General features: G+C 35.5%; 1 protein-coding gene across 1 annotated transcript; it reads left to right on the top strand.

The window, feature by feature from the left end:
* The first annotated feature begins 1,428 nt into the window (after positions 1-1,428).
* On the top strand, positions 1,429-2,738 carry LOC129306319 (histone H1-like). The gene is made up of 2 exons (XM_054946844.1): positions 1,429-1,739; positions 1,837-2,738. Exons 1-2 carry the CDS (start codon positions 1,557-1,559, stop codon positions 2,512-2,514), a joined length of 861 nt encoding a protein of 286 aa, XP_054802819.1. The 5' UTR covers positions 1,429-1,556; the 3' UTR covers positions 2,515-2,738.
* Positions 2,739-18,921: the final 16,183 nt, after the last annotated feature.

Here is an 18,921-nt window from a genome sequence, read left to right as displayed (position 1 = left end):
CAATTCGTATGCAGGATTCATTTATTTTATGCAATGGGATCACTGGATCAGTAGCTTTTGCCAGCTAAATGTTCACTGTAAGATGTTCAGAATAATTATGATAAGCAACAGACTCACAGACAAAACTACTATAACTGGCTTTTTTTCTGGGTGTTGTTATAACTGGCTTTGATTGTGCAAATTTACAGTTCAGTGTCGCGCGAATGCCATAGAGAAACGTACGCCTGCTGCCAGGCAAGTTTTATCTGTTGAAAGTTACACTTGCATTTCAGTGGGCCTTTAGGCTTAGCATTAGTGGCGAGTTCGGTTTGATTTTCACATACCATGTAATTGCTTTTGTATACAAGACAGTACAATGTAATTGCTTTCAATTAATTTGCACTTGACATTAATGTGGCGGGAAATTTGCCTTTAGACTTTTTACATGGCCGAGTAAAGGATAAAGTTGTTAGTGTATATATTTGCATATATAACATATGAAGTCACAATTAATGCACATCTAGTAAATAGATTGAAATACACAAGGAAAATACACTTTGCATAATGCAGAATTGAGAGACAATTATAAGGGAATAAGTGGAATATGGCACGAGGATGTGTGGCATAACGTCCATTCTGCAGAGATTTGCCCATCAAAGCTGTTTCTTTCTAGTGAAAACATCAGCATCGTGAATGGGAAAATCATGTTGTGCTTGCTGGGTTTTAGGACTGGACAATATGCTCATATCTAACACCATTGATAACTTATAAGATTGGGTTCTTCAAATGAATTTGTATCCTAAGCAAGATGTTACAAATAACTGTGTTCTCTATGCACTAATCATTGCTATACATGGTCTTCCCAAATACATGTTCATCCTTGGTCACATTCTAACCAATGGTTCTGTATTCAAATCTCATCGGATTTTCATGGTTCTTGGTGCAATGGAATCCTGTGTTAGCCTATTATCACAAATGATTAATTAAATTTTACCCCGCCCATAAACATTACCCCTACCTTGACAAAAACCTTGACAACATCATAAAAAACTCTAGACATGACCACTGTGGCTTCAAAACCAAATTTCTCCAAGATTACCCATCCATTTTATGCGCTCAAGTACCCTTTAGAAAGCTCACATAATAAGCTAAAAGTTTTAAAAAACCGAACTTAAAATTAATAAGTGTATTTCAAAATATGATCAAATGAATCAAGCTTAAAAGCACACCTAAACCAACCAAAACGTCCCCATTCAGCCCGAGCCAGCGCTCCATGCGTTGTTATTCGGTGTTTATTAGCCGTGCATATCATTTCATCCGACGGGCTATATTCAAACTTCACTTGGACAGCGATCCGTGTCAGGGCCCTCTCCACCAATCAGAATTCAGTATCGAGGCACCGTCTTACATACACATGACTATTTAAACTACCAACACTCCATCGTTTTCTCACACCGCAAAACCTCCAGTGGCAACGTCCATTCAACGAACGTTACCTCGAAATTCAGCATTGAAGAATTGAGTTTGCGTCGCTTCGAAGCCCTCATCCGATCTCAGGTCATCCCTTTTCTTCAGCCATGGCGACGGAAGAGCCCGCTGTAGTTGTCGAGTCTGTACCGGAGCCAGTTGTTGCTGAGCCAGCCGAGGAGAAAGAGGTCGCAGATGCTGGTGGCAAGGCCAAGAAGGCTAAGGAGCCAAAGCCCAAAAAAGCTGCTGCTCCTAGATCTCGAAACCCTCCTGCGCATCCTCCCTATGAAGAGGTGTGATATCAATTTGGCTTTCTTGTTAAATTGTGTGATAGTGTTGATACAACTATCATGCGTTGGATCTAATTTGAATTCAACTTGGCTTTTGCAGATGATCAAGGACGCAATTGTTACGCTGAAGGAGAGGACTGGTTCTAGTCAGTACGCGATTACCAAGTTTATGGAAGAGAAATACAAGCAGCTTCCATCCAATTTCAGGAAGATTGTGTTAAGCCAATCTAAGAAGCTTGTGGCTGCCGGAAGGCTTGTCAAGGTCAAGGGATCATTCAAGCTTCCCTCTGTTAAGTCATCGGCACCAAAGGCATCTGGGAATTCTGCTCCGGCAAAGAAGCCGGCAGCTGCTAAGCCCAAGGCTAAACCAGCTTCTAAGCCGAAGGAGACGAAATCAATCAAGGCGGCCACTAAAGCGCGCCCTAAGCCCAAAGCAGTCGCCAAGGCAAAGTCTAAAGCAGCTGTCAAGCCTAAGGCGGCTCCGAAGCCGAAGGCCGCTGCGGTGAAGCCCAAGGCCGCTCCGGCGAAGCCAAAGGCTGCTGCCTCGAAGCCAAAAGCTGCTGCTAAGCCCAAGGCTGCTGCAAGACCGAAGGCCAAGGAGAGGCCAGCCAAGGCTTCGAGGACATCGACCAGGACATCCCCTGGCAAGAAGGCCCCTGCTCCTAAACCGGCACCAAAGAAGGCTGCGGCTTCCAAGAAAGCTCCTGCTAAAGGCGTCAAGCCCAAGACGGTGAAGTCTCCGGCAAAGAAGGCTGCGACAAAGAGAGGAAGGAAGTGAGGAGAGATCAGAGCCTAGTGTCTGTGGGCTTAGTCATGTAAAGTTCTTGTCGTAGCTTTGTAGATGGATCAATAGATATCCCTAAAAGTTATCGAATTTTATCAGTTTTCTCCTTGGTTGCTTATTTTTTTTCCCCCTTTTCATATCTAAGTAGACATATGATCTAGCCTATTGTAGTTCAATGAGTTCTGATAAATGAAATTTACAGTTTGATGGTTTCATAATACCATAGCATTTGGCGCTGGTTAGTACCATGGCGACATTGATCCGTTCTAAAAAGATGATGGTACTCGATCGTCCTGCAACTTGAATTTTCTGGGCTGCCGATCTCTGCGGTTTGGTAAGTGATTTACATGGATGCAAGCCCTAAACGACTGGCACATGACGGCACTACTGTAATGAATGATCACGGGATGCAGTGAAGAAACCGGTATAATACACATGCTTTACGCTTAGCTGTAGCATAATTGCTTTATAATCCGAAACCTGTTTAGTATGTTGTAAAAAGAACGAAGATTTGACATAGAAAAACCGATGAAACCGTTTGAAATCATGTATAGTTTCAATGCTAGATGACTCTTCCAGTTAAGGCATACTGTATTTTACACTATACTGTATGTTAGAAATTTAATGAAGTTTTTTATTGATTGCATTAGATTGCGGTATGTGATTTAGTTTAGAGAAGGGAAAGTTTTAGCAAATATGAAATTGAGATGAAACATGGAGATGCTCGGTTTTGGTAAGGTATTATGTTGTATATTTTGTTGTAGGCAGTGCACTTTCTTAGTAGGATAGATATAGGTAGTCTTGAAGTAATGTGGTGAATGGTAATATGATGGAATGGGGAAATTAAATACGGCTAAGCGCTTGTAGTTTCCAATTTTCAATCAGGTTTACAGGGACTGTGCCTTTTGCAGTTTTGCTTTGTTCGCAATGTTTTACTCCTTGTATGGAATAACTTAGAACAAAAACAATGCAGATGCAGAGAATGAAGAGTCAAGTTATTGATGGTATAGGAAGGAGTTATCTGTGGCCGTTATCTTTGAATTCGTGCATTGTATGGACATTAATGCCATATTGAACCATATTAGGAATGCTTTTGTGTTTCACTTAATGCATGCTGTGCTTTGCTATCCTTGATAATTTTCTCTTCTACTAATCATGACTGGGACAGAGGCAGATTTTTTTTTTTAAATGTATTATTCATGTGTGGTTGACTAATTCCTTTGCAAAATATGTGTGGAATTTTAGTTAGGTTCATGTATTTGAATCGAGTGTTGTCTTTAAGAATATGATGATAACATGTGCTGATTGGGGAAATTTAACTATATTTCCAAAAATGGTGGTGTGTGTTTTTGTATCTTTCATTTCCAAACAACGAAGAGCTTGCTTGCCTTAATTCATAATTTATCCAAATCATGAAATAACAGGGTTTCGAAAACATAGGAGCGGTAGCAAGTTTTTATCTCCCTTATCCCTTTGGATTGGTCCATTGAATTGAACTTCTTTAGTACACGTGAAAATGGAAGTATATAAGAAGCGAGGTGGTAGCTGCACTCTTACTAGTTGGCTTTGGAGAGGAAAAACATATAAATGGTATCGAGTCTTTTTTCCTATGCCCTCCAGTTTAGTATTGTTGGCTAGGTGTATGCACCGCCTTATTCCCATCTAGCAAGAGCCTGTGGCGGCGGCTGAGTCATGGTTCACCTCTTACATGAGATGGTGTATCATGTATGGCCAAAGGATTTGAGAAGAATTCTTGCCATTGGCTGAAACTCTTGTTGTAATAGTAGGCTCTTTTTCCTCTCATTCATGTAAGGGCTGAAGTCACAGGATCGACACCTATTTTGTAATTGCTTGGGAGGTAGAGTGAATGTGTTGCAAAAGATTAGGAGGTTAATTGTTAGAAGTTGTTAGGGAATAATAGCAAGTCTATGAGATGATGTCTGAGGGTGAATTGTGAAATTGTTCTTCAGATTAGGTGACAGTCAAAAAGGATTGCAAGGTGGTGTTGGCAAGTATAGCGGTTGTCAAAAGGGCATTTGAATGGCACTAGGCTTTTGAGAAGAATCCAGGAATGGCAACTTCGTTGTGACAAATATGTTGCGGCCTTTAAAGGGAGATTCTCAGTCAAAGTAAGGTCCAATGAGCAAGTTGGTTCAGTTAGAACAAACTGGAATGGTTGTCGAGTTTCAGCATGCCTTTGACAGCTTAATCTGTTAGTGGTATCTATGAAAGGATTATGTGCTTTGAGGTTAGTTCGAGTCACTGCTGTCTTGTGAGTTGTGATGCTTGAGCTGTAAGCACTTAACTGTCAGCCTTAGCTTTCATTGTGATGGCAAGTGCTTGATTTACATGGGTTAAAATCACTCCTTCCTTTGCTCGTGCTTGAGTTTAGTCATTTACATGGATTAATTAACTTTTGATGGGTCATTATTGAACAGGAAAAGAATAGGACGGCGGGCCATGCAGCGAGTAGAGTAGTCAACCATTTTGTATTTTTCACGGATATCTGGTTTCCTAAATTTCACACTTGCCTTTAGTCAAAGGGGAAGGTTGAAGTAGTGAAAGAGGGTTAGCTGATGTCCCTGCAGAAATTGAGAATTCCAGAATCTTTTTAATTTTACTGATAAGAGTTATCTATTCTATATGTTCCTTTTTCTAGTTAATGATTAGTGTTATGGATGATCACTTTTGGCGAGTTTGGTTGTAGCTTCTTTTCTTGCATAAGGATTTTCCTAATGCGTGCATGTGGTCAGTTGTAAGGGATTGTCAGGAGACAAGCATTAGTTATTGGTACTACTGAACATACGTGACATCTGTATTTGAGGGACAACCCATTAGGTTTGAGTTGGAACCTAACCATCCTACAATGCCCAATTTCTTAAACCCTTTTAGATGATGGAATTTACACTTACTCATACCGTATCGGGAAAGGTTATCATTTCTTTGATGATTCGATTGTAACATGTCATACCTGCTGCTTTCCGTTATAAGCCAAAATCTGTTGGGGAAATGTGAGATATAAACTCGAGTAAGGTGGGAAAACCAGAAAAGACCGTCAAGGTCAATTTGCGGTTACTTTCAGTGCAAGAAAAACTCTAGTAGAATTGGCTTGAACATTTATTTTTCTTTTTTTTTTCCTGAATGGTAAGGTAGGTGATGGCTAATTGAATTCACACATGAAATCAAATGGATATAGGCTTCAAGTGCATTTTGTTATGAGAAATGATTAAATTTCTAATTTTATAAGATGTCTCGGAGGGGACTCGATGTCGTCGTCTTCTCGGAAGGGACTTTTTCTGAGATCACTTTCGCAAGAGAATGGATCAGGTTTTGTTATTTGGGTTGAACTGCTTTGTTTTTTTTTTTTGGGAGAAATGTTTGGAGTATAATTTGGACAAAAAATGATAGTTTCTCATAAATAGATTAATTATTGAAGCGAGTAGCACAACCAGGTGTTCATTAATTTGTCTTGATTATTTACCTATTTGTCATTCTGTGCGAAGATACAAGCTGCATATTTGATGATGTCATTGTATGAAATCTCCTATAAATAAATTGAAATATCCTCTCCCAAGCATCTTTCCTGATCAGTATTAAAGAGGAGATATGCAGGAATGTGTTGTGCATCAGCACAAAAAAAATTTCTCGGACACGAGTTTGAACTTTGAGGAAGCTCCCATTTCATGCCTCTCTCCCCTCTCCGAGCTTTTAAATGTTATCAATCCTTCACGAAGTTATGTTTCAATTTTTTCAACCTTTTCGATTGCATATTTGAGCTCCTATTGGATGTTCAACCTTGAAGAGTATAAAACAATGTCTTTCTATATTAGGTCCAACTTCAAAAGCCGGGTTAGGGTGCTTGTAGAGTTCATATATGGGTTCGGCTTCCTCGTTTAACCTAGCAAACCTCTTCAAACAGTCAATTCCATCTTGATCAACCACCAATCTCTTGTCTTAATGCTTGCACTTTATCAACTTTACAACATTGATCACTTCAGTGATAATTGATGATTTGACAATTGAAATAGTGATTAATTTATGGGAAAAGAAGTTTAAATTTTGTGGTTAGATCCAAATTTTATGCGTTTTGTGTTGTGTTTTTGATGGGCTAGTATGCCTAGTCGGAGAGTCAAAACATAAATTGAAATATTGTTTGCATCCATTGTCTAGAGAAAAACACTTGTTTTTTAATTCAAACTGAAATATTTTCATACACTAAATGAAGAAAAACAACTATGAGAATGACCTATCAGAGCTTGACAATTATCTTTCATCATTTGCCACCTCCGGCCATAAAGGTGGGAAATGATTAAAGATGCAAATATAAATAGTAAGTTAATGAGCTTTACTAGTTAAGCTATTTGCCATACCATTAACTTCTTATACACAAAATTAACGGTGACACGCCAATTTTTACAAAAAAGATTTGCAGCTTCATGGATAATGTATTGGGAAGGACGTTGAGGATTCTGCTCTCTTGTAAGTAGATTGATGGCTTTCACACAATCACGGTAAACTTCCACAGCTTTTAAACCTCTATCCCAGTACAATGATGAGGGGAGCATTATCATCATGCACCTTGTTGGGTGGGCCTTCCAATTCCAAGGCATTCGTGCTGTATAATTGGGGGCATTGTCTACATGTTGACAGTGAGTCAGAAATGCTTCAGCAAATCTCTTGTGGGACTTAAATTGTTGATTTTACTCCGACTTCTCTTTACCACATGACAGCTCTTCTGTTCACATTCAAAGTTATCTGCTAAGACAATCCATTTTTTTATTAGAAAAATTGAGTATGAAACTGTAAAAGGAAATATTATTCTTGATGATATAATGTACCTTATGCCTCTTAACAAGTGCAACGAATGCATCACATGCTACTCCAATCAGCACTATTCCTCCAAATTGTTCCGGTTCTTCACCCTCAATTTGTTCCCATTAGTTTTCAGTTACACTGCCATTTCATCCACCTTGTCGCCAACCCCGATTCCTGGTTATTGTTATTGTTATTGGTCATTATCTAATGGGCCAAGCCCAAGGCATGTGGAGTGTGTGAGGTTTGTGAGAGGGAGAGAGACAGGGAGAAGGACTATTTGCTGTATATATTTGGGAAGTGATGGTTCAGAGGGGGAACCAGATAGTGAGTAGTGAGGGAGAGACTCTAGTCTCTCGAATGCTTGGGAATCTATGAGTGTGTGTATGAGCTTTTGCTTTATTCTTCTATTCTCCTGAAATTTTGTAGCTATGCCAGCGTAGATGCATTCTAGTTGGATTTTGATCATTGAATAATGTATTTGAGTAGTGGGTTCCATCACATCCATAAATTACATCCCGCCCTTCATTTAATGCTGTGATCTGAACACCAGTAATGAGATAAGACTACATCTCTGGATGATTGTTGTGCCTATTTGCAGCAAATGCCTCTTTTAAGCAAGAAAGCATGTGTCTCTAATTGGTAAAAAATGAAAAATAAACTAATATTATTACATGCCTACATAATGGGAAAAACTTCCTGAACAGGATAATTGTAGACGTAGGGTGATCTTCCCATCTTTTATCCTTTTGATTTTTAGAGACAGATAATACACTATTACGGCAAAGATCAACCCAACTGAGGAGGCTAAGATCTGTAAGAAATTGGATTTGCTGTTGAAATCTGAAACACCAATAATGTGTTAAAGGTATATACTGCAAAATCAAAGAGAAGCTAGAACTATGAGGGCTGGAGATTATCTCTAGACAAGCTGCTATATAATGGTGCAGAGGGCAGCAGCCAACAGGCTCGTGAAGCAGAAAAATGGGTAGAGACGAATCACTTATAACACATAAACATTGAAAGGCAAAGCTCCACAATGCAAAGGACACGTCTGTGTCTAGATGTGTTGTAATGGGCATGATCATTGACGAGCTTGATGCTGTTGGTTACAATGTTCTGATGAAAGGTTATTGCAGAATTTTGAAAATGGTGCTGTACTGCTGTTAATACTTTTGAGGAGATGATTCATGAAATGCTACCAGATTCAACATATGGTATATTTATTAATGGTTAATATCACGATTCAACCATGCAATGAAATATTGTATAACTCACTCACTGATGGGTGGTTCACAGTCAACACAGTGAAGGTGAAGGACAAAGTTATGCAGTCTGAGATTGTTACCTAAATTGATGTTGCCTGGCGTCTTCCACAATTCCATGGCTTTTGTCCGGAATGTTTGTTTGTTTGTTTTTTCAACCAGAAGCTTTTGTTTGGACTCGAATATTTAAAAGGGTAGAGGTGCATTTTTGTCCTTGAAATATTCTCCAAAGAGTATCTAACACCATAAACTATTGGTCGAAATAATTTTTCTTTTAAAGTAATTAAAATAAAGTATTTTTGCCTTTACCATCAACTTCTCAACATTGACAATTAGACAATGCTAATTGGGACTCCACATTAATCGCTAGGGGATTTAATAGCAAAGGTAAAAATGCTTTGTTTTAATTATTTCAAGGGTAAAGTTGCTCCTGCCAATAATTTAAAATGTTGGGTGCTACTCAAAAAATATTTTAGGGATAAAAATGTACCTTTATCATATTTAAAGCACCTATCTTTTGTGCATCTTACTCCTTTTTTCTTTGGCTATTTTTTTTTAATTACATGGAAAATTGATTATATTTCTTAGATACACCGATTTGGAATCAATAAAGGAAGTAACGCTTAGACAAATTTTACCTTAATAATTAAATCTATGGGATACTAATAAAAAAGAATTACAAGCAGATCCTAAATAAGGAAATAAACTACTTTTTCAATCATTTACAAGTCATCAAGGCCTGTGTTTTATTAGTTTTTCTGTTTAGACCTGTATGCAATTCTCCCAAAAAAAAAATCCATGTAGCCGTGGGACTTCAGTTTTTTCATCTGGTTTCTTACTCCTACATTTTTCTATCAACAAAAGCTAATTAGTTTTCTCAGAGATGCCAAAGTGAGTCATAGGGAGGTAATGCTGAGACTTAGATAATATACAGTTAGTGCATGAAGGAGTTCATTAATATGGATCTTTTACGCTAACTCCACTTTTTGCAACTAAGTAAGAAGAGAGAGGAAAAGCTTTTGAGGTTCATTCCTTGTTCTCACTCTCTCGAACTGAAAAGATTGCAGTGCTACCTAAATTAGAGTTATGTTTAGATTATAAAACAATAGATATATTACTTTCTTGATGGATGATGAAAATTAATCTCAATGGTAGCTTCAAGCTTGACTAGGTATATGGGAAGAGCGGGTTCAAGTTGTGGCTAAGTAGTTAATGCTGAAACTGAAACAATTGGCATGTGAAGTGACAGGTTTGCAGCTACTAGAGAAGCCTGGTACTGTGTTGTGTATGAGCTTTATGCAGTGCATTGTGGCCGGAACTTGCTTGGAGAGATGGGCAAGTGATATTGGAATCTGATTCCCTGGAACCCTCTGCCTCTAATTAATTAATCATGGGAACTTTGGGGATCAAGGCAACCAAAGTTCTATTTCTGGTACCCCACCTCCACACTTGAATCTGTGTAGAGCTAGCACTGTTTTTTCTTTGGTTACGTTTTAGCTTTTCTTTCTTCTCGCCCTTGATGGTACTTATATTTTGAGATTTTAATAGACTCCTTGTTACCGCAATCATGAGGAGCCCTAAACCAAGAAGATTATGATCAACACATAGTAACTAGTATGAGCATTATGTTAAATTCATGCTTAAGAACTTTTGTACTGAAAAAATGTTCATATTGTTCTGTTTATCATATACCATGCATCAGAAAGGGGGAAGGTAGACAGGTCCATAAGAGCTAGTTTTGCTTGCTTCTGCAGGACATATCTAGTTTGGCCTAAATCTTAAATAAGCTAATTATGTCATGAAGAGTGCTAATGTCATTGTATAGTAGTCCTTGTTGAGTTTCTGGCGACTAACACAATGCAATTATCTCAACCTTTTTGCTCTCGTCTCTGTGTGAGCCGTGGTTTACTCTTTCATCTTTTGGTCACTTGTCATGGTTGAGATCTACATTTCATCCCAACTCATATCTGACGATTCATCTGGGAATTTTCTATTTACGCCAAGAGCTAAACTAGGCTTTGAACGTGTATGGTTTTCTTCTTTAGCCGACTTTATGACTATGTAAAGTCATGAAGGTGAATAATGCAATTTCTATCTCCATCATTGACTCACTGGTGAAGCATGCCGGACAATTATCACTGTCGTGTAGGGACAGAATGATGCTTCAGATGTTCCTCACACCTTTAGCTGCAAAGGATGATGTCAAGGCTACGACTCTTGTGTGTGTTGAAACATGTAGTGATGACTGACGAATTCTGAAGATTGTCAGAAGAAGAGACAAAAGAATTGATAAGAAAAAGAGCAACAACTTGGTTAACTAACATCTCAAACATTTATCATATTTTTACTTATCATGGATTTGACACTCTGCAACTGATTCTTTTATTCGGGTGGGTTGGTTTGTATGGTCTTACACATCTATATAATTAAAGGACAGGCTTGTTTAGTAAATATAAGCAATTCCAAATCTTCATTGTCTGCAAAAGTGCAGAATTTGAATGCAGATATTCAGATAAGCAAAATTCAATTTGGACATAGCATAATTGGCATCCATATTCAAGACCCTTTAAACCGCAATTCCAGTAACTCGCATGTCGGAATTTTATTAAAATTTTGGCGTTTCTGGTATGAGTAAGTAGCAGTTAATGACTACTTATCTCTGTTTGGCAATGTAATCTTCAGTGCTCTTTCGGGTGACATTAATTGCAGTTGTTACTGCTCACTTGTTCTGTCCTGATATTGTAAACAAGAAACTCCCAATCAGACCCAAATGAATGTATTAGTGATAGGGAACACCTAATCATTCAGCTAATTAATACTACTATAACGATCTTGTTAATACTAGTTACAAATCATCTAAAATGTAATTAGGATTCCCTAACTTCATGCGGGCAATTTATACTTCATAATTATGATCCCAACAAAACATGTACTTAGATATTTATGTCCGTTGGCCAGTTCTATTATGAGATTATGACTATTACTGGGGCATCAAGGTAAAAATGTTTTGAAAACTTTTTTAGTAATGTACTTAATACATTAGATTTAGTATCTATGGATAATGCCTTTTCTTTCTTTTTTTATTTTTGGGAAAATCACTCTAAGATCTCATGGAAGTATTTAAAATATGCTGAAGTTTCATGAATTCATTAAATAACTACCATATCCTTAAGAACTTAAGGGCGAATAAGCCTGAAAATGAAATTACCGATTTGCTCTCTACCATTAAAAGGAAATTTTGCTTGAACACACATTTCACGAAACTCATGATGAGCGATACTAAAGATTGCTACATATCCATGATTGTTGATCATGGTAGGGTAATTTTCACTTCCTCATATCCATAATTACTGCCCTTATTTTCATCTAAGCAAGGTGAGAGTGTTTCATCCGCGACTATAGGATTTCATCCACAGAAAACAGTATAGTGATTGTTGAGCGGAAATAATTTCTTATGCGTTAATGATTTCATTATTGTTTAAGAGAAGAATAACGCTTTCTGGGTATACCTGTGATCATTCGGTTTGCATAGCTAATAGGTATGAAATAATCAATGTAACATTGATACGTTGAAAAATATGATACGAATAACTTTATACATTATTAATAGTGTATTCTTGTATTATCAATATGCTATGAATAGTTGTCGATACATTGTATTGTACAGGTTGACCTGTAAGAATGCAAATACTACTTAAAAACATGTATTATGTTATGTTTTTTTCATATAGGAAGACATTTTATATATTATTTTCAAGCATATGATGCAAGCTTGTTTTGTTAAAAAATCTCTGTTATGAAATAACACTACATCTTGTCAATAATGGATGAATGTGTTGTCATTATGTTATGTGTAATTATTAATACACTGTGTGTGGTGTAGGTTGACCTGTAAGATGGAAAGTTCTTTTTGAAAACGTATATTAGGTTTTTTCCATATGAGGGACATTTTCAAAATGATGACCAAAAAAATATGCAATATGTTGGGGGAGTGTTAGAACAAAAATAATAAAGGAAGGGACAACGTATGAAGAGTTGATAAGAATTATTCATCAAAGGAGTAGCACATATATGCTCTTGTTTAGCATGGAAATGAGTAGAATACCTTGTACACATGCATGTTCAACAATCTAGCTAGTTTATGACAATGTGTACAATTTTATGGATGAATTTTACAAGTTTACTGCTCAACAGAAGATATATGCCAGCAGCATAAGGTCGGTAGCCGCACATGACTGTCTATGTCTAGAAGCATTGACGGTGACAAAATTATTAACCCAAACCTACTTGAAGCCACCAATGACTATAAGGCCTTCAGGTAGGTCAAAGAGTAGAAGAAGAAAATTTCAATTTCAAAACAAATGGTTTTATCATTGTGTAAGATGCTATGAAATTGATCATACCTTTAAGACTTGCAAGAATCCTAATCTATGCTAGAAAATATCAAAGACAGATGTACTTTTTTGTTTTTATATCTGAAATTTATTTTTTTGTTTTTTTTATTACACTTAATGTATCAACACTTGTCGATGAAGAATGCATAGCTTGTCAATGAAGTGATAGCTTGTAGTTAATAGCTAACAGAAAGTATTCAACACGTTCTTGTAATTGGTTGATTTTTAAAGGAAATTATCGTACCCAATATATCAATACTTGTCAATAGAAAATGCATAGCTTGTTAATATAATGATAACATGTAGTCAATGGCCAACGGCAAGTAGTCAACAAATTCTTATAACTGGTTGATTTTTAAAGGAAACAACAGCACCTAATTTATCAGCATTTGTCAATTATAAATGCATAGCATGTCAATATAGTGATAACCACTTGTTAATTTCCAACAGTAAGTAATTAACAAGTTCTTGTAGCTTGTTAATTTTTAAAGGGAATAAGAACACCTAATGTACCAGTACTAGTCAATGGTGAATGCATAGCTTATCAATAAAGTGAAAATCACTTGTTAATCACAGTTGGCCACTTGTCAACATTTAATTACTAAAACAAACTATTTGCCACATTTACAAACTTGTAATCAATATTCATAATAGCATTGTCTAAGTTAACTACATGAAATCGGGTAACTATACAAAAGGACATGATTATCAATAAAGTTATATCCTAAAGTTCTATAAATAATATTCTATTTTCTCTTCTTCCTTTCTTGGGATCTTTCCAACAAAGACATGGTTTCGCGTTCTTTCATGTTGTTACGATGACTCAGTTGCCACCACAAGAATTCTACCTTATTCCTATAAAGGTCATCCTGCACCACAAGTCAATCTTATAAGGTACAATAGAGATTTTTCAACAAAACAAGCTTGCATCATACGCTTGAAAATAATATATAAAATGTCCCCCTATATGAAAAAAAAATAAAACATAATACATATTTTCTAGTAGTATTTGCATTCTTACAAGTCAACTTGCACAATACAGTATATTAACAACTATTCATAGCATATTGACAATACAAGAATACATTATTGACAACGTGTAAAGTTATTTTTATCAGATATTTTTTAATATATCAATGTTGCACCAGATTATTCCATGCCCATTAGCTATGCAAATCGAATGATCATAGGTATACTCAAATGCATTATCCTACCCTTAAATAATAATGAAATCATTAATGCACAAAAAATCATTTACCCGCTCAACAATCACTATATTTTTTTTTCTGTCGATGAAATCCTGCAGTCACAGATGAAACATTCCCACCTCGTTTAGATGAAGACAAAGGCAGAAATAATAGATATGAGAAGATGAAAATTACCCTATCATGATCAACAATCATGAATATGCAGGAATCTTTAGTATCACTGATCATAGGTTTCGTGAGATGTGCGTTCAAGCAAAATTTCCTTTTTAATGATAGAGGACAAGTCGGTAATTTTATTTTTAGACTTATTCACCCTTAAATCCTTAAGAATTTGGAAGCTATTTGATGAATTTATAGAACTTCAATGTATTTTAAATGCTTTCATGGGACCTTAGAGTAATTTTCCCTTCATTTTTCTCTTTGATTCCCCCTTCAAGTAGTACATCTCTTGCACCGTTCTTGTCTCTGATTCTTCATCAAATTAGATGAACTTCTACATATTTTTTTTCAAGCAAAAACACTCTTATTCGTCACCTATGATACAATATTAAACAACTTCCTAAATGAAGTAGAGTTATTTGCATTTTGTAGTCTGAGGAATATGCATCCAGCGATCGATATGGTGAATTGCTCTATGATTGAGTCTCTTGAATGGTTAACCACAAGCAGACAATTCCATCAAGAAAAGACAATGTAAGGCAGATCTGAACCACCTCAATAACGAGCTTCATGTGTAAATTCAATCCATTGCTTAAGTTTAGTATTTTTAATATTAAAGTGGACACGCCAGGGACGAATAGTTGGACGCGAACAAAAGATAAATGATGATGAATGCTGGAGCAGATTGAAGAGCATGGCCCCGGCCTGAGAAAACACAACCAAAGCTCGCAAAGCAGAACCAACATTATTTATACCAGTTCAAGTCTCAAGGACAATAAACCAAAGCCAGAAAAGAAACCTAATCATCAACCAGTGAGTTAATACAGTACCTAATCCCATGACTAATGAACAAATTATACTACCCTTAGCTGGTTAATCCTGCTAAGTTGTTTGTTCTGTACAAACTTGAGAGCACAAGAAGAGGACTTACCTGGATATTCATATTGCTGCCCATATATATATATATATATATATTCTTGTTTTTTTTTTTTTTGGGAGGGGGAATAGATAAAGAGGATATGTAGCGTGTGTGAATATATAGAGAGGAAGAGACTAGGGAGTGCTTGTGCTTGATTGATATGGCTGAGGGGAATGAAGCCTGGTCCGAAGTCACTGAGAAGAGCTTGATCGTATATATGTTAGAGAGCTTGCGGGAGTGATCTCGAACCAGACGACATTCCCCACAACTTGTGTTTCATGAAAATATAAGAGACACAGAGGAAGGGTTGGGTTGTGGGGGGAGTGATATGACTGACTAGAGTGGTGTGGTTGGTCATATGGCCATGCATTGATTTGTCATGAGGGTTAGTTATATACTTGAAGAACGATTGGGAGATTCTTTGTTTTAGGAGTCCACTTTTCTACAACTAGTTTTCTTTTTGCTTTTCACAAGCAGGCTTTTCCTTTAAATCGCTACTTCTATCTTACCATTAATTCCACATAAATAGTGGCCTTCCATCTTGACCCTGTTTATTTATTATTATTTTTTTAGTCATGTTTTCCTCTCAGCATTTGATTAGTAAATCTCAATTACATATCCCTATTCGATCGCTCATATTCAACGCTTCTTCCTTTTCCTTCTCCTTTTAGTTTCCATTTTTAGTTTCTATGGGTATTTTTCAACGCTTCTTTTCTTGCATGGGACTATTCCGTTCACTTTGAAAAATGCACTTTTGCAAATCACAACTTATTTATTACAATCACAAACTTTTTAGGTAAAACTCACCCTTAAAGGGTGTCTTATAAAGGATGTCCAATTAATTTATAAATTACACTCTATCAATGCGACCTCCTAATGTGGGAGTCATAACATAGCTCACCTCTCAAGAGTTGGCGTCTGCAACGACTCACGCCTCACAACGCTTTATTTAATTTTCGATCAGTCAACCTCTCCCTCTTAATGAGAACACTAATGTCACAATCACAAATCCTTCAAGTAGAACTCACCTCCAAAAGGCACCTCATAAGAGGAGGGCGCCCAGCTTACTTATAAAACTATATTTCATCAATGTGACCTGTTGATATGAGATTTATAACACTATCCCTACACACGTTCACCTAGGGGGAACTAACCCTGCTAACTAATAACTCCTTTATTTCATATTCCCTTCCTTACTAAATATAAAACTTAGTTAAAGAATTTGTTCGGGTCATAAATAAGGTTTCAATCTGCAATGTTACCTTTGTTTAATATTTTTTTGTTCCCATTATCCTAGTTAATTTCAGGTTTTATCACTTTTTTGTTTCAAATATTTAATACGCACATTAAAAGAGGGATATTTTAGGAAAAGTAATGCACATTTTTTGCACAATAATGAAAAATAAATAACTTAAAAATATTCATGAATTAATTAATTAGTTCACTATTAAATATAAGATTCTATTAATTAATTGGTAGAATCTTCAAAAACAAATAAATTAGTTATTTGTAATTTTTTCGACCATCAAATTTGTTATTTGTAATTAATATATAGAGATTTTGTCATAATTTTTCAAAAATAACCCACACATCTAATGATTAAAATTTAATGCGTAGAGATAAAAACGTCTCAATAAATTGATGGGCCCCAAAAAAGTCTCAAACAGGGGGAGAATAGACTTGGGTCTAACAATTATGAAAGAATATACATAAATAAACATGATACTACATCTTAAGATGTTAAATTTAAGAGCTTTTTTTAATTTATATATTTCTCCAAACTTTTGTGAGACTTTTTTCATTTTAAGTTAAGTCAATTCATATTTAACTTTCCAACATAAAGAAGGATATCTATCACGCTTGAATACGAGAAACAAGAGGAAATGAGATGTTATATTTAGAACTAAACCAAAGTTTTTAAAACAAAGCTTATATTTAGGACATGAGGGGTATTAAGTAATTTCCATTTAAACTTTTTAATTCTTAATTTCATAAAACAAGAGAGTACATATGAGATAGTTAAAAAATTAAGGGACTTTTACACATATAGCCCATATCATAAGATCAAATAAAAAAAATAGCCTATCATTTCTTAAATTTTAAAAATATTCTTTTTAATATTTAGTTTGTAATTAATTTATAAAACTATCTTTTTAATATCTACTTTTTGTAAATACCAGAAGATTCAAAATGCAAGAAATATCTAAAATTGAACGCAATGAATGTGAGAGATATAATCTAAAACGGCTTTTTTAGAGATAAAAGCAAAAGAGAAGACATAATTGGACGTAAGAGAGACAAATGCAAAACAATAGAGCAATGTGAACATTGATGTGAGATACATCAATGGTACTTAACAAAACGGAACACATCGGTGGGGAATGGAGCTACAGATTCATGATTTTTTATTTTATTAGTTTAGATATTTGACTTTTTGTGATAAATTAAAACTCCAAAATTTTTTATGGACTATATTTGATCCGTTTTGGACAAATGATTATATATTTTTTGTATTATTAATTCACGATACTACATCATAGATATATTGTTATATATCATTGATATACTATCGCAAATCAATATAACTAAACAATCAGACATAAACTTGTTTCTCATTGATATATAATTATATATCAATGATGTAGTATCGCAAATCAACAACACAAAAAATACATAATCATTTGCCCAAAATAAATCAAACACAGTCCACAAGAAATTTAATGTTACCAAAAGATGTGAATATGATAAAAATCTAATGATAGATAATAGATTCCAGCCTAATCTTTTAATTCCAAAAATAAAGATTTTTTTTCAATGTCTAATGTACTCTTCATAGTGTTCCTAAGAAAAATAGAAAAAAAGAGATAAGAAAAGATCTACAATGAAAAAAGGTACCGATAATTTTATATTTAAAGGGAAAAAAAGAGAAAAGATTCAGTCAGTTAAGAATTAGTTACAATAGATATATAATGTTTAATAATAAATTTAATTTAAGGATAAAAAAATAAAATACATCTAATTGATTTTATGAACAGGTCATATTTCAAAATATTCAAAAATTCCATCTATAATTTATGGTAGAAGTATTTTTTAATGTCATTGAACTAGTTTTCTCAAAAATTAATATAAACAGATTTTAATTAACATCACAACAAATTTATATTATTAAAGTTATTCAGTAACTTTTCTAATCTTTGTATATCACTGTACTAACAACAATTTGAAAATATATGAAAAGATTATTTAAAAAGATGGCATGTGCCCGAATATACATACGTGTACATATATGTACACACGCGCGCATGTATACAGGTGTGGCGTGCTTTAAATTAGGGAAACTGTTGAATAGTTTTGAGGTTCCTACTTTTTTGTTTTCTGGCCATCGGCGACTTGCTTCCTATATGTTTCTGGCTTTCTCAGCCTTCAAGAGTCAAGACGGCAGCAATATGCCAAACTTGAGCCTTAAGCTTTAACTCAGAAAGCTCGTTTCAAAGTGGAAAGCATACAATATGAGATGAGAGAGGCGAATAGCCAAAGAAAGAGGAATGCGCGCACACAGACGCCATTTCTGCATACCCTAATTTGTTGTGCTTCTTTGTGACATGTCGATTACACGCACATCAATAGAGGGAAGAAAAAGTTGA

This window comes from Prosopis cineraria, unplaced genomic scaffold (genome assembly GCF_029017545.1).
Source record: "Prosopis cineraria cultivar Desert tree isolate PC_DT_omini unplaced genomic scaffold, ASM2901754v1 PC3, whole genome shotgun sequence".
Lineage (NCBI taxonomy): Eukaryota > Viridiplantae > Streptophyta > Magnoliopsida > Fabales > Fabaceae > Prosopis > Prosopis cineraria.
This window is presented reverse-complemented; position numbering and strand designations above follow the sequence as displayed.